The sequence below is a fragment of the Rousettus aegyptiacus genome, unplaced genomic scaffold, assembly GCF_014176215.1.
Source record: "Rousettus aegyptiacus isolate mRouAeg1 unplaced genomic scaffold, mRouAeg1.p scaffold_m13_p_3, whole genome shotgun sequence".
Classification (NCBI taxonomy): domain Eukaryota; kingdom Metazoa; phylum Chordata; class Mammalia; order Chiroptera; family Pteropodidae; genus Rousettus; species Rousettus aegyptiacus.
In genome coordinates, this window is record NW_023416306.1 from 5,739,693 (window position 1) to 5,763,477 (window position 23,785).

Consider the following 23,785-nt stretch of genomic DNA (forward strand, 5'->3'; position numbering starts at 1 on the left):
CCAGAGGCTCCTTCCAGGGTCACGTTATGAAGAGCAGGGGGTGTCTGGGGAGCCCCCATCTTCCCAACATAACACGGTGCAAGGTCACAGAAAACCACCAGTGAATGAAGACGACAAACGGGTTGGGGTCACGTGCAGGGGCCAGTCACACTGTGCGCGTGTCCTTGGTGGGATTTGAGCCCAGCCACCCTGTAGCCATGTTTGCCCCAACCTACCCTTTCAACACCCAGCGAGCCAGGGTTAGCTCTGAAATCGCCCCAAGGTCAGAGTGTCTAGCAAGGCAAGGCCCCAGGCTTCCTCCTACCCCAGCAGACGCACAGTCACGCCAAGTCCCCCAGGGCAAAGCGCACCCCCACGACCCGGGGGCAGGAGGCTGGGTGCCCGTGCAGTGGGAGGAGGACAGACCCCTCCGTCCCAAGCGGCCGAGGGCGGTGGGTTAGTCAGAAAGCGGAGCCGCCTGGGAAGTCAGAGTGCATGGGGAAAACCACAGTGAGAGAAGAAAAATAAGAGGAGAAAAACCTTCCAGACAGATCATCCCCAACTTCATACTGATAGACACGAATGACCCGACGATACGCTATGCTAGTCAAAGAGAAGAAACCAAGTGAATACACCAGGGAAAGGGAAGGCGAGGGCAGAGACAGACACACCCCGCCAGGCCCGAGCTGGCGGCGCACGGCCAGGGGCCTGGGGAGGGGCAGCCGAGGGCCCGGCAGGCGGCTTCGGGGCGGCTCACACCGGGACTGGGCAAGACAGGACAGGGCCGGGGAGGAGCCACACGGAAAGGGGAACATGGCACCTTACGGAGACAGGATCAAGACCAGCAGACAGCCACAGGGGCCCAGGGGGAGAGCAGATGCCAGGTGGCTTATGAGCTCAAGCGAGAAACTGATCCCCAAATTCCAACCCATTCTGACCTCAGCACGTGGGGTCGAATCAGTGTGGCCATATTTCTCCTACTGCCCAATTTACCTATCGGCACAGCCTTAAGAGTGCTAGTCTAAGCCACCTGTCCCATCGACACTGTCCTTGACAGCGGGCCTGGGAGAGAATGCAAAGCTGACTGCTGCAGGCGGCAACCAAGGCCTGGAGGAGAGGCCCCTGCTGGGACTGGGTGGGAGAGCCCTGCTCCTCGGGCAGCTCCCAGGCCCGGTCTCTCCATGACTCAGAAACACTGGACGCTTCTGCCTATTAGGGCAAATGGCACCTGTCCCTGGGAAGACGGGGTGCTGGAGGAGAGGTCAGTGCATGGCTGGGGACTTACTGCGCCAGCCTGAGCCCCTTAAATACTGTCATCCCACTGTATGCCTACGATCTCCGAAGGACTAAATACGGTCCCGCTGGACACAGGGGGAGCAGGGGCAGAAGAGCAGTCCGGTACTACTACCCCGCGAACCACATGGGGTTCCAGCGGCTCAGGACTGAGCTCTGGCCTCCTGGCCCGGTCACGTTCCTTACCCAAGAGCCCTTGGAATCTGAACAGAAAGGTGGACGTGACTCCAATCCCTAGACCACAGGCTGTGGAGACGGTGGGCTGTGGGGCAGGGCACACGCTCCTTACGAGGTGACGGGGATGGGGCAGGGAAAGTGCAGCCCACCCGGGGCAGGAGGGGCAGGAGGGGCAGGAGGGGCAGGAGGGGCCAGCCTGGGATCCTCCGAGAGCCAGGCCGCAAGGGCACACAGGGCAGACGGACAAGCACACGAGACGCCACCACACCACAAGCCCAGGGAAATAAGAAGACGATATTAACCCATCGAGGAGATACGTTCTGTGGAGATGGGATCCAAGCAGCCGCAAGACAAGGCGGTGTCCGGACAGCAGCGATCGGGAGGGGGGGACAGAGGGGGACACAAGGAAGAAAAGAGAAACAAAACGGACAGCATCAGTGCACACGGTGCCCGACCCCTCATCGTCCGGCCCTGAGGCGCCGCTCGGGGCTGCCGGGGGCCACGCTCGCTCCCACCCGTTCCGGGACGCCTGTCGACCGGATCTTTGGGAAAAGCACCTTCGGGACACTGTGCCAGCTCCGCCCGCCCGCCCCCCACGCTCCCAGCCCTTCCTCCCTCGTTCCCAGCATGCATTCTGCGTCCTGGCGGAGCCCCCCTCGCCCTGCAGCTACGGGCCTGGGCCTTCTGCCTCGGGGACCAGGGCTGAGCGGGGGGCAGGGCTGGCACCTGGTCTCCTGGATCCACTGGTGGAATGCGTTGGCGTGCTGGGCGAACTCCTGGCGCAGCTTGTCATTCTCCTCCTGCCGGCGCTGCTCCTTCTGCAGCTCCAGCTCCCTTTCCTAAGGACCGAAGGGAGGCAGAGGCCACGTCAGCCCCCGTCCCGGCCCCTCCTGCACAGACAGGCTCAGGATGGGGACTCTGCCCTTGGGAATGAAGCGGCTGGCCTTACAATTTGAAAGGAGCAGGACGTGGTTTTCTGAAGTGGAACACAACAAGAAACAATCGCTCGGGGGGACAGGGAGGACTAGATGTTAACCCGGAGACAACAGGAGGGGGCCTGGGAGACATGCGGTGAGCTCAGGGTCCTGGCTGCACACGAGCCCTCAGGAACTCTGGCAAGACGTGCCGTGGAAGTGACTGAGACCGGCAGAGGGCGCGCTGCTGGACTGATGCCCGGTAGCTTCTGACAAAGGGGCTTCCTCTGCTGAGTCCCATCACCCTCCAGCTGGAAGGTGTTTCTCTGAGCAGGGGCTGCAGACCCACAGCCTGGGCAGAAGTGCAGGGAGCAGCGGGCAGGGCACCTTGATGATCTTCTGCAGGTTCCGCCAGGTCTCCTCCAAGGCCTCCATGGTGAACCAGGTGTAGGGGTTGGAGGCCACGCGGAAGCTCTTGATCTGGCGGTCCAGCTCGGCCAGCTGGTTGAAGTCGGCCTGGGCGGAGCTGAGAGAGGAGCGGAAGGCGTCATGGGCCTCCCGCAAGGCTTTGATTTCCTCCAGGGAGTTGCAGCGCACTGGGTCTGTCAGATCCTCCTCTGCGTTTTCAAACCAGCTGTTGAAGGCAGAAGCCTTTTTGGCAAAGGTCAGGAAGAGGTCCTCCACCTGAAAGCAGAGGAGACCAAGTTAGGACAGGGGCCAGGGCTGGCGGTGCCATCTTGGGGCAGGAAGCGTGTCGGGGCAGGAAAGGGGAGTGCGTTCTTGGGGTATCAGAGTCAAAACGGCATGTGGCTGGCTTAGCTCCTTTCTCCAGTTCCACTTCCAAAAGCCCCCCACATTTCTTCCCTTGCTCCCTTTCCCCCTCGGTATGTGTAAACCCAGTCTGCCCTGGGTCCTCCTGAATGGCAGCCTCATGTCCCACTGGCCTCGGTATAAGCCGACTCCATGCCCCCGTACAGAACGCCTCTGTGCCAAGCTGAGGGCGGAGCGTGGCGAATGGAAGATGGGCTTGCCTTCCCTGGGCACTGGGCCAGCTGGGCTTTGCGCGGCCCACCCATACCTTGCGGAAGTGACTCTGAGCTTCCAGCAGCTTCTTCTTCCGGGTGGCCGAGTTGGCCAGAAGCTGGCTCCACCTCTTCATGAGGGCGGCGTGCCGGGCCTCGATGGCCTTTGACTGAATGTGCTTGGCGGCCAGCAGCTGATCCTTGAGGGCAGTGATGTTGGCAATGCCCTCCTGCTGGAAGGCCTGCAGGCCAGCATCAAACGTTTCCTGGACAAGGAGCAACAGGCCAATTTGCAGTGACCGCGTCGAGACTGGAACTTGCTGAGTGCCCCAACCGGACTGTCAGCCCAGAGTCCCCACCTTCTGCCACTTGGGTCACACCTGCCCACTCTTCTGCATCTCCTTCAGCCTGCAAATTACTTCCTATCTCCTGTCTTCAGTCTCAGGCCATGCCCCACCCCGGAACTCCAGGCAGGCCGAGGCTGACGCCTGGAGCGGAAGTCCACAGCGCATCCCGCTGCGCTCAGCCCCGTGAGCGCCCGCCGGGTTGTAGCACACAAGCCCAGTCTAGAAGCTCCGAGGACCAAAACTGTGCCCCTTGTTTACCACCGAGTCCCTAGGGCCGACTGTAAAATCGTCAAGTGTCTCAAAGAAAAATGCTGACCGTCCTTTGCCACAACTGACCTGTTTGGTAAGGAGAGTTTGGACAGAAGAGAGATCTCGGCCATAGTCATCTGTCTTCAAGCTGTTCTCCTTCTCACCTAGAAAACCAAACATGGGACACATACGTCTCCTTTCAATAAAGTAAGATAAATTCGAAAAAAAACCTAAAACACCACAAGACAATTATCTCGCTTACGCTTACATTTCAGTATTACTAAGAGGAGTCTCTGAACCTGCATTGGCTGCCTCCTCGCTGCCCCCCAGACCCCCATTCTCCACCTGTGCCACGAAGGTGTGTGCTTCAGTCACTACTCATGTGACACGGCTACTACCAAGGTTGCGTGGGTCCCAAAATCAGCCTAGCTCCTTCTCAACCAAGCTGACCGCACCCTGGACCTGGCGGCTGGGGCCAGCGCTGACGCGGGCTGCCGCCCGCTGCGTCGTGACGTCCACTGCTGCTTTCATCATCCGAGGGCCTGGCTCCCTGGGCCAGGACACCGGCTCTGCAGGGTTTTCTGAAAGGCCTACGTTTGAGTGGCGCTTACCGATCCAGGACTCCACCACGTCGGCCTTCCAGTTGAACTGGAGGAAGGCCGAGTTCTCGTCGAGCTTCGCCTTCCTCTGTGCGGCAGCCTTCTCCAAGTCAGACACTTTCCCATTCAAGCCCTTCATCTTTGAAGAGATGTTCTCCTCGTGGTGATTGTTCTAGGCCGTGAAGAGAGGCACGTTCCAGTGAGCCTCACGTCCTGCTGCAGTTACCCGATCTGCACCTGCCCCGCCTGGGAAGGCCTCAGTTCCTGGCAGGTGGGCCAGGGGCGTGCCCCACACGGGGGTGGAGGGGGGGTGGGGGGGCGGGTGACGCTTCTCAGAGCAAGAGATGAATACTGGCGACTGCACTTATAGGGACTAACTCTAAAGAACTAACGAGGAATGTGCTGAAATGTTAAGTCACGATGGTGTATTCGTCAGCATTACAGACAGCAAAGGACTGGAAAAAAGCCTAATTATCACTTAAATACTATATATCCAAAATACGGCTACTACATATATGCAACAAAAATGATGGTTCAGGAAAATGTTTGACACTAAACAGACTGAAAATTACTAAGCCCCACTTTGCTTCGGTCTTGGTTAAATCTGTATTTGAAAACATACTCCACATGTCAGCATGAAGTTGCAAGAGAAACTCAGGCAGGAAACAAAGCCTGTTGTTGAGAATAATGCACTGGACTCTTTGTTGGAAGGCTGAAGAATATTTACAAACCAGTTACACCACAGATTTAAAGAACAGAGAACATCATCCAAAGGTGTGTGTACGTGATGAGCTGTACACAGGCCTCATCTCTATTTGTACATCGTCTGTGTCTGAAATTAGTTTCACGCGAGTTTATCTGCCTATGAGAGGGCAAGCAAAAAAAGCTCTCAAACGCTCTCTGGTGAACACGGGTTTTCACCCGATTGTTACTACTGTGGACCAAATCTCCCGTCTTAAGGCCTGAAAGCTGGCTCAACTGCTGTGCTGAGAAATCTTATTCACTTATGTATCTGTGCCAGATAATCATAGTTGTTACAAGTCGTTTGTCATCCAGTGCTGAATGTCTGTCATTGCACCTAAGTGACTGGTGGTGATTCACTTGTGACAAACGGGGGCACTACATTTTGTCTGAACTTGAGCATGTGACGTCACGGCTTCTGAGGGAACAGTTAGATTCTTTATCTATTTCTGCTCTCTCTTAAGTCCTGTTTGAACAAAATAAACCTTATGGTTTTAACAGATTCATTTCTCGAGCATCCTGTACAGTATCTGGGTTTTAGATAATTTTCTAGGGTGCTGTGATCCAATTAGACAGGTATCTATTTCACCCAGCGGGCAGCTGTTTGTGTAGACAGAAAAGGTCCAGAAGGTTAGGTACGAAGACCTCACAGGAGGTCTTGGTGGCAGCCTGATGGGCGAGTTTTAGGATTTGCTGACTTGTCTTTCCTGATCTCTGTGGGGGGCTTTAGTATTTGAGAAACACGTGGAGAGGGCAGCCACGTGAGAGGGCCAGTGGCCCCGAGGGACCGACGGGGATGCTTCTCTGCTTAACGAGGGCAGAAAACAACAGCCGCAGAGTGACTTTACGGACTGGCTTCTGAAAGGGAGAAACATCCAACTAACTGATGGAACTCTTCCCCAGGAATGGGACCGCTTACGGTCTCACACAAACCTTTGGTGACTCTGCTGGGGAAGAGGCTTGAGGGGTGACGGGGGCACCAGCAGGTGGGCGTCTGGCATGGGAACTGGGGCCTTACCCGGGGCCAGGCTCACCTTCTTGACGAGGTCTTGTCCGTTGGTGCAGACGTCATTCACGCGGTCCTTGTGGACGGTGAAGTCCGTCTCAAAAGCTTCGTGTTTCTTCAGCAAGCCCTGCAGTGGGAGCAGCGAGGCCGGCACTGAGAGCCTGGCGTGCGCCAGAGTGCCGGGGACCGGGGCGGAGGGGAACGACCTGGACGGGGCCTGCCCCACGGGCATCGCGGCCCAGCTGCGGACTGCGATGACACAGAGGTGCAGAAATAATTACGAAGGGAGTGAAACCAGGGTGCAGTGTGAGGACCCGCCTGTGCTGGGCCCGGGAGTGACGTCGGGCGGCCTCAGTCAGGGGTTAAGGTCTCACTCATCAGTGTCACATCCTCCTCTCGCCTTAAGACACAGAATGAGCCTGAGATAAACCCCGCAGCACGACACGCTCGTGCGGAGCTTTACCCTCAGTACGTCTCCTCGGGGACCTGCCCAGCCTCGACTTCCTCAGGACAACGGACGCACTGGAGACAGCGCCCGTCGGGTTGGCTTCCGGGGAACTCCACCACACAGGGGAGGAGGCCGCTCGCTGCATCTACGTTCTACCTGCGTCACCCTGACTGGCCCACGGGGTTCCCGGTGTGGCTCGGGGAGTATTAGTGACCAGCGAAGATAACACTAGTGATAATGCTTGACTGACAATGGGGCTCAGTCACCCCAGTTTGTCTACAGAGAGAAAACGTCTCTAGCGTGATGGAAAAATGCACCAAGGAGACTTTGGCTGCTGACTCTGCTCCCTGGAAAGGGCGCAGCCACTGATCTAACGAGCAGGCAGATGCTGAAGGGAAGGAGGTGGCGTCTTCATTCTCTGACCTGGATAGCAGCCAGAGTGTCCCCGTAATCTTCACTGGCCACCAGCGTCATTTTCTCATTGATCCAGGCCTCCTCCTCTTCCACGTTGGCTACAAACTGCTGATATTCCAAGGACTCTTCTAGCCGCTGGCCCCTTGTTATAGGAGACAGAAAAAAATCAGCAATGACCTCGCCCAACTTTGAGTGATAGTTAACACGTGCTTAAAAACGTCAATGGTGAGACGAGCGTCAGATGTGAACGGTTCAGTCAAGCCTTCTGCGTAACACAAAGTAGAGACAGAGTTGGTCAAATGAGACATTCTGGAACCACGTGCTGGGTCCAGATTCACGTAACGGAACCAGCTCAGCAGGGGCCTATGAGAGGTGGCTCTGGAGCAAGCCCACAGGGGCACCTGCACACCTAAGGGTCCTGGAGGTGGTGGGAGGGACCGGAAACTCCCAGCGAGCCTGCCCACCGCACCCGGGAGCGGGGCCCGCGCGCCCCCCCCCCCCGGCTGCCCACCGAGCCGCCGCCAGCTGCTTCAGCTCTTTCCAGTGCTCCATGAACTGCGCCAGACGCTGCTGGATCTCCTCCTTCCCGATGGTGTTGTCGTCGGACAGCTTCTTTCCAGTGTCCAGGACACCCTGATGGACGAGAACGAGGGGTTAACAGCTAGTCCCTGCTTCTCGATGCTTCCAGGAAACGGCTTCAGCACCGCGTTCAGAGCGGCTCCTTCCTGGTTGGGGATGAGGCGGCCTAAGCGCCGTAGGGACCGCAGGGAAATGAACACGAGCAAAGGGCTTCGCGGCGCGTGGTGCGGGCCCACCTACGCCCCGCTGCCCGCTCGGCCGGAAGGGCCCCGTGCACCTGAATTGCGGGCTCGTGCGCAGCCAGCTCGGCCTCCAGCCGTTTGTGCTTCTTCCTCAGGTTCTGCACACCTGTCAAGTCTCGGCCATAGTCCTCAGAGCTCACCAGCAGCTTCTTCTCCCTGGATGACACAGGCGGCGTCTCTGTACCTCCAGGCTTTCAGCTGGACATGTCTGGTTGCAAGAGCTATGAAACTCACGGACGGGCCCCAGAGGCCCTTCACCCACATCTACCCAGCTCTCCAGGAAAAGCCTTGCCTGTCTTCTGGAAAATAACAGCCTCTATTTCCCAAACAGTGTCCACATGTGTCTCTGGGAGCACCTACTGTGTCTGACTCCGCAGAGGGTCGGGGTACACTGGAGAACAGGGAGGGGCCAGTGGTATCACCAGATCAAGCCTACTTTACCAAATCTACACATATTAAACATGGAATTATGGAGATATTGCTATAACTTTAAAGGTAGTGAGGAACTGAGAGATTTTTCTCCCTAAAATTGCTGTTTAAATGCTACACCGGCTGAAACTTCGGGAGGAGTGAGGATTAAAAACAAACTCTCCTTCCTTCATGAATCTACCTTCCCCAAGAGATGAGACTCTTTCAGGTCAGACTCCCCAGGGATCGATCTCAGGGCGGGGTCTAGACAAGGTCTAGTGTCACCGTCAGGCATCGCCACCAGCTGGAGGCTGACAATGACCGTCACCGTCGCACACCGGGACGTCGGAAGAAACAGACGCGTCCGTGGGGAGCGTACGGCACACGAGGCCTAGCGTGGCGGCGGAGGCCGTGACCCTCTGCCGCACGTCCGTGCCGCACCCCTACGGTCCGGTCGTGGGACCTCCTCTCACTTGGCCCCGTGCTGCCTCCTGCCACTAAAGGCTCAAGGGGCGTCCCAGGAGGCCCAGAGCACGTACTTGATCCAGGACTCCTCGTCGTCCATGTCCCGGAAGAACTGGTGCAGGCGATGGGATTCATTCAGCCTGGCTCGCCGGGAGGCCGCCATGCTCTTGATCTTCTGGAAACGACCGTTGATAGTGTCCCGCTTGTCTTTCACTCGGGAGGTGTCGAAGGCACTGCTGGTCATCAGGCTGTCTGCCTGACTGTTCAGGTCCTTCAGGCGATCCTGGGGCAGGGCACATGGTGGCAGGGGTCAGGAATCCGGGTCTCTGGGAACACCTGCTTGAAACTAAGGGCGGGGTGCCTCGCTGACAGGCTGGTTTCAGGTTTATTCGCTGCGGAATGCTGACGTTCTCAAAGTGTGGTGTGTAGGTCCCTGTAGCTCTAAGCAGTCAGAACTACTTTTGTAATAACACAAAGGCATTATATTTTCAGTGTGGTCACTTGCACTGATGGTGCAGAGGTGGTGATGGGTGCGCGGGTACCCAAGGCCGTGGCAAGCTGCCCCTTAGCAAACATGCCTCGGTGCCCTGCACTTGCAGTAAAAAATGCTGTCTCACTCACAAACACCCTGCAAACAGCAGCCGAAGCTGTTGATGTTATTAAATACCCATCTTGAGTACGTGCCATTAAATATCTTGCATGGGAAAATGGGAAACCCAGGCACGCACTTCGGCTGCACACTCGAGTGCGGCGACTCTTGAGGACAGGGACGTGGTGCGAGCTCAACGAGCCGCTTTTTTTTGAAGTAACCAACTGTGGTCATTCAAACTTCTGGACCTGACGAGCACTGTGTCGAGAATGAAAAAGGTGAACCTGCCACTTTAAGAAAAACTGAGTTTGTTGCAAATGATAAAGTTCAAAGTTTCACGAAAAAATTGGAATTTTGGAAAATTTCCACCTATTTCAATGAGCCTGACAGCAACAATTTTTCTGCTGCAACTGGTTGTGACGTTAACTGATGTGAAGATACACAGCAAAACACGTCAGCGTTCAGAAGACCTACGAACCTCAGCGAAGCAGTATCTCCCAAATGATTTTGCAACATCATGCATGGATGAAAGATCCCTTCGAAGTTCAGTATGGACCAGTGGATTTTAAGAGACTGGTATAAAAACATACGGTTTCAGAGTGCGCTTTGCAACTAACCTTTAAGAAACCACCACTTCCTGAGTTCGGTGGAGTATCACACATTCGCATTAACCATCTGAATGAAAACACTGCTCCCTTTCCCAACTGCCGCCGTGAGGCGGTACTTGCATCACAGATGACACCCCACGACAACACGAGCTCAGAGGCAGCTCTGAGAAGCCAGCTGTCTTCCATCGAGCCGGACATTAAAGAAATTTGCAAAAATACAACCAACGCCACTCTATTACTTTTGCTTTTGGAAAAATACAGTTATTCATAAAATAAGTTACGTTAACTGGTAATGGTTTTATTTTAAGTAAATCAATAAATTTATTTTCTTAATCTTTTATTTTGAAGTAACTGTACAGTATCAAAACCAGGAAGCTGACCCTGGTTCAACCAAGCCACAGACCTTACTCAGATCTCACCATTCTTTACGTGTGTTCGTTTGTGTGTCTCCGTGAACGTATCGTGTGGTTTCATGCAATTTCACTGTATGGTAGATCTGTATCATCACAACCAAAATCAAGACACAGACCTTGTTCCGGTAGCACAAAGGAATTTCTCGGAACCTTTACAGCTGCACGCCCACCTCGTCCCCACCCCCTGACAGCTACTAATTTGTTCTCTACCTCTATGATTTGTCATTTTGAGAATGTTAGATAAATGAAGTCATACAGTATATAATCCTTCGACATTGTTTATGATTTAACTTTTAAAATTCACTTACTTTTAATAATGGTGAATACTGGTAGATAAAGCCCAAATACCAGACTCCTAGGGGCCCCTCGATAACTGCAGAGTATATATGGCCCGAGACCACAATGATTGAGAACCTCGGCATTCAGCGACGGACATCAGTCCCCTTCCCCAAGGACCCTGGTCCTCAGTGGGTGATGCACAGCTGTGTCCAGACACTGGCCTGGCTGCCCTCCCTGCTCACCTCGTGGGCAGATATATCCGCCTCCAGCAGCTGGTGCTTTTTCAGCAAGTTGTTCACAGAAGCCAGATCTTTGCCGTAATCCTCAGACGCCAGAAGGGCTTCCACCTGGCAGCGAGACGCAGAAGGGAAAGGCCATGTGCGGAGCACGTTCAGCGTTCCGGACAATCCTGGATGCCCGGCTGTCATTCTGGTGTTTGTATGGAGGGCGGCGAACTTCTCAATCACAAGTTACTGTTACGCCTGCTCGGCCTGCATCAGCTCCACGGCTTAAAAGGACTTTCTGTCCATTTCTGTCAATCAAACAAGACTCAAGCGCCTATGAATTTAACTTCCACAGCTAAAGGCAGGGTCACTAAACCTTCGCAGTGGTATGATGGCAAAACGCACAGCAATACCACTTCAAGGAAACTGCCCTAGGCAGCGATTTAGCGGCGTGGGCAAAGATTAACATACGAGGATGTTCACTGCAGCACGGGTATCACCAAAGAACTGGAATCCCTGAACATCCGACAACGTGGGAATGGTTAAGCGATGGCACAACTCTGTGATGGATTTAGGAAGTTATTCAAATGGTCAGGAAGAATTTCTAGTGCCTTAGGATAACACACTCAATACGCACTAACGATAATCACATCGTCAGCCCAACTATATATAAGAATGTAGCTCTACGAATGTTTGCGGAAATATGTATAGAGTGGGGATCCCTAAAACTTTTCTATTTCTTATACTTTCTGTACTCTCTAACTTTTCTGCTGAGGACACGTGGCTGACTGTGACATCCTGTCTGGGCCGACTTGGTTGAGCCGTCCGCCACTTGGACCCCATTATCTCCTATTTGCACTCCTATAGAGACGAGTCCCACGCCAAGATGAGCTCTCTCTGCTCTCAACACTCCTGCCTTCCACTTATGAATCTCACACAGCACACAACTCCCGTCTGATCGTGGAGATGTCTGCTAAAGGGGGCGCCGAGAGAGCCCTGACGTGTCATGACCGATCTACTATCCCAAACAACTGGACCTCCTCCGGGGACGGGAAGGGAGAAACTCTCGGCGTTACCTCCGAGAGCCAAAAGTCGAAGTCCTTGATCCCAGTGTTGAAGTTCTGCTGCTTATTGGCTTCCTTCAGTTTCTGGCTCTTTTCAGCGGACTTTTGCACCAGGAACTGCCACTGGTCGGCCAAGGCAGCCAGCCGGGCCTAAGGATGAGAAGAAGCCATCAGAAATGGTAACATCCACATAGAGCCCGCTGGGCTTAAACCGAGGTGACAGTCACGAGAAGAGAACGGACAACACTCAGAGGAGCCATTCCCACCCGTGCGCCTCCATCTGTAGTGGAGCCCAGAGTTGTCTGTCTATTCAGGCTGTGCTTTAAAGCCATTGTCGAGTTGGCTGTGGCGGACTGACAAGTCGAACCGGCCCCTCTCCTCCCTGGGCCGGCGGAGACCCTACCTTGACAGCATCCTCGCTGCCGGCACAGGCCCCACGCTCAATCAGGGAGTTGCCGGTGTCAATGACACCGCGGATCCGGTCGGCGTTGGCGTGTAGCTCTGCTTCGAAGGCCTGGTGCTTCTGGTGCTTGCTCTAAAAATACCAAACGAGCCCCTTTCAAAACCAGGTCCTATGCGCTCCACCTTCTCAGGGGGCAGGGAGAAGATGGTAGGAAGGAAGGGCGTGGTAGCAAATGGACAGATCCGGGGGCAGTGCTAACATTTTTTTAGAGAAGGCAATCACAGAATTTGTGTGACTATTTTAGGGGTCAGTCTGTTGAAAATGCAGTGAAGGGGCTGGGCCAAGAGAAAGGAAACGCTCCAGCTCGGGAGTAGGTGAATGAGTCAATTCTTAAATCAGCTGGACTAGCTATTTGGGAGTGAAGTCCCGGAATTCTGTATCTTCTAGCATTACGCAGAAGACAGCAACGGCCAATTGCAGTTTTGAATCTACTTGTACATACATTCCATCCGCAGCTTTCTCCTTAGTGGATAGAAGCTCTAATAATAACACACACACGATCCCTCGACAGCTAAGGCAGCAATCACTACAAAGCAATGGACCTGACGGTCAGCCTGACCCCCGCGACACAGGAGACGTCTACGGGTGCTGCAGACCTGGGCTTGACTGGCTTCTCACGTGGTCACTGTCATTATCAATACTCTCTCTCTGATACTGTCAAAATCCAAGCTTGACTCTAGGTGTGAATTTCTTTTTACGAGGAACTAGAGGGCTGGAGGAGTGACGGAATCTGGGCCTGACAAGGAGGGATTTAAAAATACACAGAGAAACAGGAGACGCGGAACACGAGAGGCAGATGTGAGGATGTAGCTACGGCACGATTCTGGGTGAGAAATGCAGGCTCTCGAGAGAGTGTTATTTGGGGGGAAAAACTAAAAGGACAAAAAGCAGTACAGCTGCGAAAGGCGTCTGCATCGAATGTTTCATTTCAGGGGCAGCGACTGTCAAAGGATGGAGCCACCTGGCTGGCTGGCTGCGGCACTAACACGAAGTGTCCCTGAGGGGCACCCCGGCGCCTGCACTGCAGAACAAGAGCAAAGAGGGTCTCGGACACCCACGAAGCCTGACAGAGCCCAATTTCCCGTCTTCTTCTGTTTCCTGTTCTGATCACTCTTGGGTTCGAATCCCACCTGTTGTAATTCTTCATTTCTTCCGTTCACTTAAGTAACTTCTGAGCTACATTTTGACAGAAAATTCCCTTTCACTACCCCTTGGGTAACGTCCACGTGTATCTCAGCCCCTCGCCCAGCTTCCTCTTAGATTTGGGAGATTAAGTACCTTTCCGTGACCCCTAGCTGTCCGTCTCCTGTGGCCAGTGTGAAACTCTCACACCTTGCTAGATTCCCTGTCCTAAGGCCATGAGCCCACGTCTACACGGAAAAGGCTGATTATTTCATTTTTTGAAAGCACCACCTCTGGAAAGAAAGGAGTCGACTACTGCCCCCCAAATCAAACATTGCACAGAACTTGCCTAAGTGATGGACCGGGAGGGGAAATGAAGGCTTGCAGGCTAATTACAACAGAGAAAGCCACATCCCACAGGGACACTTGATGGATGATTAGAAATGACGAGCATGGATGAAGAAACACCAGCAGACTATGTGTGACCATGACAATGAGAATCTATACAGAACGACACAAATACTGCAGCTTGTCGAACTAAAACTTTTAGAAAACAGAAAACTTACCAGCAGCTTGGAAAGCTACAAAAACAGATTAAAACAAGAGTTCAGTACACTGACGTGAATACGCACATCGGCTATTAAACTCATTTTGCTGCCGTACTTCCCCCGGGGAAGCTCAGCATTTGGGGACACAGCAAATAGAAGGGGACACTAGAGACTTTTTACAGCAGACATGGTATCAATAGAGACAAAGCAGCTTTGAAGTGGCTGACAATTCGAAAGGACCTTTCACCAGCTTGGCTCACGAGGATAATTCCCACTGACCATGAGCGCGCAGGTGTGTAAGTGTGCCCCCCCCCATCCCCCTTCTAGAGATGTCGTCTTTAACACCATCTACTCAAAGACACAGGCTACTCTGGAGATAACGGCCACCCTGCTCGGCTCGTCGGCTCACCTGGATGTTGGTGGGATCCTTATATGACTCATCGCTCGCGGTCTGTAATTTTTCGCTGATCCAAGCCTCAATCTCATCCACGTCCCGGCTGAACTGCTGCAGGGTTTGCGATTCTCCCAGCTTCGACCTCTTCTCAATCATTTGGGCTTTCAGACGTCGCCATCTGAGCAAGTGAAACCGAGACTAGACGTGAGTGTCCCTCAGACAGGACGGGCCGCGGCTCTCACACAGGCGTGGTGGGAGGTGTCCGCACCGTGGAACACCCACCTGTCCAAAACCTCATTGCGCCGGCTAGCAATGTCGCCTTTGGCATAGTGGCCAGCAGCAATGAGCTGGTCGGCAAAGGACTGCAGAGCGGCAATCTTCTCCTCCTGGGGGCAAACAGAGGCAAGAGGTCAAGGTGGACTAGGTGGCTCTGCCTCGTCTAGACTGCAGGTCTTGAGGAGAGAAGTTATTTTGGGTGGCTGAGAACTAGCTGGTGGCAGGATCAGAATACACTGACACTTTAGAAGCAGAAGTGTAAAAAGCCAAAAGAAAGCTTGATTTCAATCATTATTAGAGTAGAGTTTAACTCAAGAAGGCTCCAGGTCACACCGGGGGTGAGGGGTGCGGGCGGTAGCGAAAACACCAGTAAATGTCACATTCAAAAGGTTGTCAGATTTTCAATCAGGTGGTTTATAAACCAGAGTTTCTGATTTGGTTACATTCGTGCATTACCTGACCTAACTATAACTGTTTTTCTTTGCAGTCACAATAATTTTTCTCCCTGTGATACCCCCCTTATTTAAACCTCAAAAACATCAGGATTCTTATGTAAAGTTTCAAAAATTACTTATGTAGCTACCATTTTTCCTGGACTACACGAGTATTCCTTGGCGATATAACGGTCGCTACGTTGCTTCCTTTGCATAGTCGAAATCAAGTGTTATAACTTAGGAGCACTGCCAGAGCTCTCTAGCTGAATTAACAAAGTCAACAACTAATTTTTACTTTAGCCATCAAGAGAGGAAAGGAGAACATGCCAACAAAGAGAACATCGGGGGAAGTCCCGGTTTGGACTCTCAGGCACAAAGTCCGCACCTGGACGTTAATGGCTTTGTCGAAGTCCTCGTGTTTTTTGATCAGGGCCTCCACACTGTCCAGCGAGTCCCCTTTGTCTTCGGTGTTCAGGAAGGCCTCCCGGGCAGCCATCCAGTTCTCCGCCTGCTCGCAGTCCCGATGAAACAGCTGAGGGAGGGGCAAGACAGGTGAGAAGACAGAGCCTTTGACACAAAACACCTGGTCAGAAGCCCTCTGGCCAACGGGAAGCACCTCTCCGGCACAGATACCTGCAGTTCAAGGCACTGATCCAGCATCATCCTGCGCTGCACCCAGGCCTTCTCCAGGTCCGTACGCTCCTGATCCAGGATGTCTAGTTTCTCCTTGATCTCTGGGCTGGCATAGTGCCCGTGAGCCAACAGCTGCTGCCCAAACTGCTCAAATGCCTGGAAAGTGCCAGCCCTGGCATCAATTTCTGTCCGGTGTTCCTGCCAAGAGGAGGGAAGGGATTAGATGACTGGCGAAGATGCCCACTCTGATGTCAACCACCAACCCACAACAAAGGGGGTGTGTGTGTGTGCGTATGTGCGTGTGGGGGTAACGATCTTCACGGCCCGCCGCAGCAACCAAGTTTCTGACCTACCTGGTGTCGTTCCAGCAAAGCTTCGGCTCCAGTGACATCCCTGGCCAGCTCGTCTGAGGACACCAACCCACGTATTCCGTTGATCCAAGACATGAGGTCCCTGGAAACCAGAGCCACAGAGCAACAGCTATTACGCTACCTGGCAAGTGAGCGTTCTACCCAGGAAAAGAGGGAACTGCATAGTTCTTGTCTCAGAAGGTTATCTGTGGTTAATCTAGTCAATCTAATGAACAGGGCTGAATCTCTGGGCAAATTATTCCAAAGTCTCATTCATCTTATCGATATATTAAAAAAAAAAAAATTTTCCTCAGAAGAAAAAACAGGTTTATAACTAAAATCTTCCTGCCCTATAGAATAACAGGCTCTAATAAATACAATAGCTGTGGTTAAATTTTTTACAGCTGCAAATGAAAACACCTTTCATTTAGGATTAAGCCATAAAAGCCCGTGTCCTAGGCCCATGCATGCATTTAATTCAGCTTCTTCCAGGTGTCCACATGCGAGGCCACAAAAATCAATGTGTAAGGCCACGCATCGTATGCTGCCTTTTATATAACACACACTTAAACAGGCAAACCCATGAAGGCACAAAGCGGAATTGATGGGGTTCTCTAGGGTGAGGACAAGTTTCAAAACTAGAGAGATGGTCATACAACACTGAATACACTAAATGGAACTGAACGACACACTTTTGATGACTGTCATGTGACCTTCACCTCAAAAGAAGAAAACAAACACATCTGGGATCTCATACCAGGGGCCTGTGAAGGCCAAGAACACCTGGCTGTTCTCACAACAGCAGAGGACACACCCCAGATCACATACACACAGGAGTGTGTGCAAGAAAATGGTGTTTGCTCCTTAAGTATATAAAAGAAATATTTGTCCTCAAGAGATGCTGGTAAACAAGCTATAAATCACCCATTTAGTGGAATGCCACACACTTTAAAAGACCGGTCCTGAGGTCATGGGATATTTTACAAGGTAACGGGTCTGGACTCAAAAATGTCAGCGTGATGACACAGAAGGCGGAGGGGTCCTGTTCTAGATTAAGACCAGGCTATAAAATGCGATGATAATTGTCGACTGGATCCTGGACCAAAAAGCAAGCCCTGGCAACAAAACACACACTGGCGACAGCTGGATAAAACCGATTGTGAACCAGCATTAAACACTGATGTGCCGCCGTCAAACTGGGCTGTGATAAGGGACAAGCAGTCACGGGCAGAAAGGCCCTGCCCTCAGCTGCGAGCTGGAGTATGTGGGGTGGAGCGCGACGTGTCTGCAACCTGCTTTCATGTTGCGGAAAATCGAAAGTATGGACTGAGAGAGAAAACAAAGGTGACAAGAAGTCAGGGACTTTGGACGAAGGGCATCACGGGCGTTCACTTTTATTCTTTCCATTTCTCTGTAGCCTTGAAGTTTTTCTAAAGAAAAAAAATGTTCGTGGAAATGACTAAGGTGGATGCCTTTAAAGTGAAAAATACGTCTAAGGGGAAAACGTGCCGCGGGGCAGCCGGAGGGGAGATGTGCGTGCTCGTCCGCGCGCCGCTGTGGGTGCGGACTCGGGTGAGGAGCAGACGTACTTCTGCCCTTGTGACGTTCGGCAGTCTGTTTCGCCCTTGGCATAGATCCCTGTCCCAGGGAGGATGACCGCGGGACGGCCCCACGCGTGAGCGAGGGCCTCTTACCGGAAGTCGCTGAGGAAGCGCTGCAGGTCGTGCGAGTCGCCCAGCTTGGCTTTGCGCTGGTCTGCACGCTTCCCCAGGCTGCTCCACGCCTGGTTTAACTCGGTGCACTTCTCCTGGAGGTCCTCTGCCGACTCGGGGTGCGACTGGATCAGGCGCTCGGCTGTTTCCCCAAGGGAATTTACCTGGGTGGGGGGAGGGGAGTGGTAAGTGGGTGAGAAATGGGGGGCCCTGATCCATAGGCTGTAAGACCTGGCTCTGCTTCAGGCGCAGCTGCAGGAAGCCGACTCTGCAGCCTCTCACCTTGTCGCCGAGAGCCGCGAGGTCCCTCTCAAAGCCCTCGTGTTTGCGCTGCAGGGCTTGGACACTGGCCAGGTCGTGACCGTAATTGTCTGTGTTCAGAGCCTGATTCTTCTCTTCGATCCACTCTTTGGTTTCATCAGCATCTCTACAGGCGACACGGACATTCAAGTTAAAAAATGCTGAGTGCAGCTGCCTTGATTATAGGACAAACAGGAGCGTTTTCTTCGGCGGGCACGTGCACATTTTTCGGTGGTTGGTTACCATCCACAGCTCTGAACAGCCAAAGATCCGCATTCGCTCACTCAGGAGTATTCACTGCGCATCCGCCCTGTGTCGGGCACGCTCCCAGATGCCAGAGCACAAGTGCCCATGGGCTCCAGCTGTTACTCTGAGAGCTTGGCGAGTGTGAGGACTGAGGGTGTGCACACACATCTCCCCGTCCGCCTGCCCCACGGCACGTCTCCCTGTCGCAGCCCCGCGCTGGCCCTCACCTGTGGAACCTCTGCACCTCATGGGCGCTGCCCAGGAGCTGGCTCCGCTCCTCGGCCAGCTGCTGCAGGGACCGCCAACGCTCGTTCAGCTCCTGCGGGGGGACAGCAGCGCGTCAGGCCCGCGCCAGACGCCGCGAGAAGGGCCAAAGCACTGGTGCTTTAACTTGAAAGGAAAAGCTGGGACACAGATAATTTCCTCTTTCCAACCTTCCTATTTGAACATATCAGTGCACAACTACAGCAGAATTTCCAGAAAGTCAGAACCTTGCCGAAGCTAGCCGAATCTGACGGCGTGAACACTCCCAACACCTGCCCTGGAATCACCTTCAACACAACTGACTCCACCTCGCTCTCAGCTCCTGCCTGCTGCCCACTGTGCAGCGACTACTTCGTACATAACTGCCAAGTGGATAAATCGCAGAGTCTACTGCCTCCGAAGGCCGGGCCCCAGCAGGCCTAAGAACACAGGAGTGCCACAGCAGGAGACAAACCACCCTGGGGTCCAGAAAAAGAGGCCAAACCTCTCCTGCGAGGAGGCAAGAGAGGCAGCCACTGCCTTCTGGACGATATGCTCCTTGCAGCTCCCGGCCCTCCTGGGACCTGAGGGAAGGCTAACCAGGCGAGTTTGTGGCTGGGCAAGCCAACCTCCGTGCACAAAGAGAGTTAATATTGGCTCAGGACACCCTTGGGCCCAGGAGGGTGACGTATGCGACAGCTTACACAACTCATCAGGACAAGATTTCCACAAAGACAGGAGAAGGAAACTGGTGCAGGAGCCTGGGGAGGCGGGGGCACTGGCCGTGGTTTCTTACCTTGATGGAATTGAAGGTGGCCACCGTGTGAACCATCAGGCGAGCAGACTGAGGGAGGAAAGCAGAAGAGTAAAAGTAATCAAGCGTCTGCCAATTAAGGGACAAAAATCTGAGATGCAAGTGCCATTTAGTTCCCGATCGGCAACCAAAATTAACTTAGAAGGATACTGTCGAAGTCTGAACGGCAGCATTGATAAAATTAGCAACTACCAGAGAGTCATGGAAACACCCAAGTGCACAATTAGATCACACTCAATGATTAATTTTCCTTGATGAGAAGTGAAAATGGTGAAAAACGCCATTAAAACAGCTGGTTGGACAGAAAAACAGCTCAAAGGTTCACGGTTAGTGTCTTTTTCTTATCCGTACTATAGAACAGTCCACAAAACATAATTTAGCAAATGCTAGAACCTAAGACTGTTTAACAGTCAAGCAGACCAATAATTTTATTTCTAATTATGGTTACTGGGCTGCTGTTTGTCTCCCTGAATGAAGGGCAACAGCCTTACCAGATGAAAAACAATGTAAACCAACAAACTGGCTTTCTTCCCATCAACACAGTTACTTCTTTCAAAAATGAAGTGTCCCTTGGGATCTGAGCCCACTTCATTTCGTCTGAAACTCCATCTGGCACGCACTGCGATGCCCACGATCTTCAGGGCATGCAAAAAAAAAAAAAAAAAAAAGAGGCCAAGCTGGGGCACAGAGAGGCTAGGCTCATCAGATGTTCTTGTGATGCACTCGGGTGACATTTTCAACCACCGTGGGCGTGTACGGGATTCAGAAGGTGGATACCCGCTGTCTCTAATCCATTTTAGAAATAGGAGGTCTTGGTGTTTATAAAGCCATTTCTGAAAGAATTTACATTTCTAAAAGAATCTGTCACCAGAAAAAATGCCAGGAGGTCAGACAGGTAAGGCTGTTTTGTTGCCCATTCATGTCACCAATGATCACATTTTGCTGTATAAGAAAATTAACATTGAGAAAAAGGGAGAAAGCGAAATTAAGGCCTATTTATTTAATGAGAAGAAAAGTCAGAGCCTGGAGGAGTAGGAGGCAGGAAAAACAGACCCTTCGCTTGGCCCTCAGACGAGGAGACTGCGGGGCTGAGACGCGCCCCCTCGCAGGAGGCTTTTTGTTCTAGGTTTTCATGCGTTCTTCCTATCTTAGGCAAAGTGCACTTTTGAAGTAGAAATCTGCTCTCACTTGCCTGCCGATAACGCAAGCAACAGGCTCCCGAAGCGCTGGGTCAGGAGGGAAGAGGCTAAGCACCTAGGACGCGGGCAACTAGCTGCAGAATCCTGGCTAGAAACACCGCATACGAAAAAGCCTCTCCCCCGTGCTCCTGGTCAAGCTCCAGCCCGGTGTCGTCCAGAACGACGGCCATTCTGGCTGGTAAACACCTGGACACCTCTTATTCCTCCCCTTTCACCTCCTCATCTCCCTCGGGATTCAGTGTCTTCTGTGCAGCCTTTCTTAGGCCACAGAGAAAGTGGTCAGGCAGACCACGAATGACTCTTTCCTCCCCTTTTCATTCTCAGTCCTTTTCTTGTTCACGTCACGTCCTACGAGTGGGAGGATGCCCGACTATACACGGTGGCACCTCTGCAGAGCCCATCCTGGCAGCACCGTGGGGAACAAACGCCATCTGAGTGGACTCGGCCCCGAGCATTTGCATCGGAACGTTTTACTCTGTCTATTCATCAACACGTTTTAAGACGTAACAGATTAAAAAAACGCAGGGTCAGAGAGAAACCAGCCCGAACGAGTCCAGAAATGACCAAAGGTTCCAAAGAAGCCTGAATGCTCGGGAGCAGGCACGCCAGAAAAGGACACTGAATACTTCTGTTCCCACACCATCTTTGGAAACAATTACGTGCAAAGGAGCTCTTACCTTCCAGGGGGACGCTGTCTTGGAATCGGTGTCATCCTAGTCAAAGGAGGAAGAGTTTAGGCAGCCGTGCGATTGACACAAACAACGCAGCACCCCGCCTTTCCTTCTAATGAACCCAAACGGCACTTAGAGGTTACCCCTGGGGGAGAGCAAACTACAAAGCTGCTTGAGGAAAATGGAGCAAACAAGCAGGAGAGAAAAATTCTGCCTACACAGAAAAAATGAGAAAATTTGAAAACGACCAACTTTCTTTCATGTGATTCTTTAAAAAGCAGTCATAAATAAACCAAAAAGATTAAACACTTTTTTTTTTAGAAAACTGAAGAGATAAAAACTTCACTGGTCTCTAGTTTTTGGCCAAGCTACCCTGAACAAGCCCGATCCCATGTGATCTCGGGCACTAAGCAGGGTCGGGCCTGGTTAGTACTTGGATGGGAGACCACCTAGGAAGACCAGGTGCTGTATGTGTAAAAAATAAAAAAAAACAGAGATTATAAGCTGACAAAGTCCTTGCAATCTGTGAGGTCGAGGGTTGCCTCACCTAAAAACAAAAAACAAAACAAAACAAAACAAGCAAATTTACTGGTCTTTTGGAGAATGGCAAACAGAAATCAATGTACCAGTTTGCAACGTGAAGGGATGAAGGTGTACAAAAACGGTGAAGGGAAGAAGAAATAGAAATTAGCAGTTGCAAAGTCACGGCTGCAGGGTGCAGCACAGAGGATGAAGTGAGCGTTACTATGGCTCTGCGTGGACAGTACCAGATGGGCGCTAGACGGGGAGATCATCTCACAAATCATATAGACGTCTAGACACTGCGCTGTACACCTGAGACCCAAAATAAAAAAATTAACCAACGTCTGCTATTTCTTTTCCAGATTTTTACACACAAAGGGCATCTCTGAGGTTCAGGAACAGAAATCCGTAAGAGGCCCTTGACTTTATGTTCTTCCTAAAGTCTATTCCTTCTCACATTCAGGTTCCACATGAAGCGCCTGGGACTTACCCTTGGCATCATGCCATACACCTCCTACCAAAAAAAAAAAAAAAAAAAAGGGAAACCAGCGTTAATATTAGAGGAAACACACAGCTCTCAGTAACACTCACTACCGTCATCCTGGAGACACAGGACAGTTATAAAATGACGGACGGCCCACTTGGAGATACCAGGAAAGCCTTTCGTTCAAGGAACGAGTGAGTTTATTATCAGGTAAAAGCTATAGAAATATGAAACAACTCTCACGATATTTAACGAGTATAAAAAGAAGACAGGTGGTGTTCTCCTTACTCCGTGAAGGTGAGGGACCAGCTCACGGAAGTGAAACACGGAGGGCCTGACCTACACCCGGGGCTACGAAAAACGCGGGAAGGAGCCGAGCTGCTTCCTTATGGCAACAGGGCCTCAGCGCGAGACCCTGATACCTACCTGCTGCTGGACTGCCTGCACCTCCTCTGCCATTAGACCTTCGGACTCCAGGTCTTCAGCCACCTTGTTGATGTCTTTCAGCCGTGACTCGTTGGCCTTCAGATCCTTTGAAGCAAAAGCCATAAGACGCGTGAGAGCAAGTCGAAGAAGGAAGGCGACAGATCTTAAGCTACCGTTTGTGCCTGTAAATTTCTGTTCAATAGGTATCCTGTGTGTGAACTGGTTATTCTATTTCTCGACAGTGACATAAATCAGGAAATCCTGATGTGAGAATATAATAGGGTAATGGAAATAGTCCGTCTCAACTTTACTTAATAAACTGTAGTTAACAAATCATCATTTTGGCTGAATGGATATTTTTAAAGAGCCTTTCTTGGGAAAGAAGACACAATTATTAAAATGCGATGACATTTTAATGCTAGTCGCTTTGGGAGAAAAACCCCCAAACTCATTTTAATTGGTTAAAAGAATTCTTTTAAACCAAGACATGTATAAACCGAATGTGGAATATGCAAGGGATGGATTATTATTTAGCCATAAAAAGTAGTAGACTAACATGTGCTACAAAGATGAACCCTTGAAAACATGCTCAGAGAAAGCAGTCATAAATAGCCGCATGCGATCGCATTAATAGACAATGTCCAGAATAAGTAAATCTGGAGACGAAATGCAGACCTGCTGGTGGCCGGGGCTGGACTGTGACAGGGATGCCTGCTTAAGGGCGCATGGTGTCCTTTTGCAGTGATAAAAGCATTTTGGAACTCTTAGATATAGGTGATGATTCCTCAATCTGTGACTATACTAAATGCCTCCAAATCGTATACTTTAAAATAGTTACTCGTGTGTTATGTGAATTTTACCCCAATTGAAAAAATACTTTTATGCATT

The 23,785-nt window shown here is 52.0% G+C and overlaps 1 protein-coding gene and 1 pseudogene across 7 annotated transcripts in view; one reads left to right on the forward strand and one right to left on the reverse strand.

Annotated features, from left to right (window-relative positions):
• The window catches only part of SPTAN1 (spectrin alpha, non-erythrocytic 1), a 56,272-nt gene that overhangs the window by 2,787 nt on the left and 29,700 nt on the right, over positions 1–23,785 (reverse strand). For 3 of the 7 annotated variants that reach the window (XM_016126469.2, XM_036218050.1, XM_016126443.2), the window contains 26 exons: positions 22,898–23,002; positions 22,478–22,501; positions 21,472–21,507; positions 19,578–19,625; positions 18,766–18,857; positions 18,275–18,419; positions 17,975–18,156; positions 16,284–16,383; positions 15,931–16,128; positions 15,683–15,829; positions 14,870–14,973; positions 14,603–14,765; positions 12,464–12,595; positions 12,073–12,210; positions 11,015–11,119; positions 8,958–9,166; positions 8,046–8,166; positions 7,701–7,822; positions 7,199–7,331; positions 6,356–6,454; positions 4,593–4,752; positions 4,069–4,145; positions 3,442–3,651; positions 2,751–3,047; positions 2,176–2,288; positions 1,752–1,769 (listed from right to left, as the gene is read on the reverse strand). In XM_016126469.2, the coding sequence (XP_015981955.1) occupies positions 1,752–1,769; positions 2,176–2,288; positions 2,751–3,047; positions 3,442–3,651; positions 4,069–4,145; positions 4,593–4,752; positions 6,356–6,454; positions 7,199–7,331; positions 7,701–7,822; positions 8,046–8,166; positions 8,958–9,166; positions 11,015–11,119; positions 12,073–12,210; positions 12,464–12,595; positions 14,603–14,765; positions 14,870–14,973; positions 15,683–15,829; positions 15,931–16,128; positions 16,284–16,383; positions 17,975–18,156; positions 18,275–18,419; positions 18,766–18,857; positions 19,578–19,625; positions 21,472–21,507; positions 22,478–22,501; positions 22,898–23,002 (3,278 nt within the window). Of the gene's footprint in view, positions 1–519; positions 583–1,751; positions 1,770–2,175; positions 2,289–2,750; positions 3,048–3,441; positions 3,652–4,068; positions 4,146–4,592; positions 4,753–6,355; positions 6,455–7,198; positions 7,332–7,700; positions 7,823–8,045; positions 8,167–8,957; positions 9,167–11,014; positions 11,120–12,072; positions 12,211–12,463; positions 12,596–14,211; positions 14,227–14,602; positions 14,766–14,869; positions 14,974–15,682; positions 15,830–15,930; positions 16,129–16,283; positions 16,384–17,974; positions 18,157–18,274; positions 18,420–18,765; positions 18,858–19,577; positions 19,626–21,471; positions 21,508–22,477; positions 22,502–22,897; positions 23,003–23,785 lie in introns of all 7 variants that reach the window. The other 4 variants (XM_016126434.2, XM_036218049.1, XM_036218051.1 and 1 more) reach the window with 3 other exon arrangements.
• On the forward strand, positions 21,821–21,939 carry LOC118601474 (annotated as a pseudogene).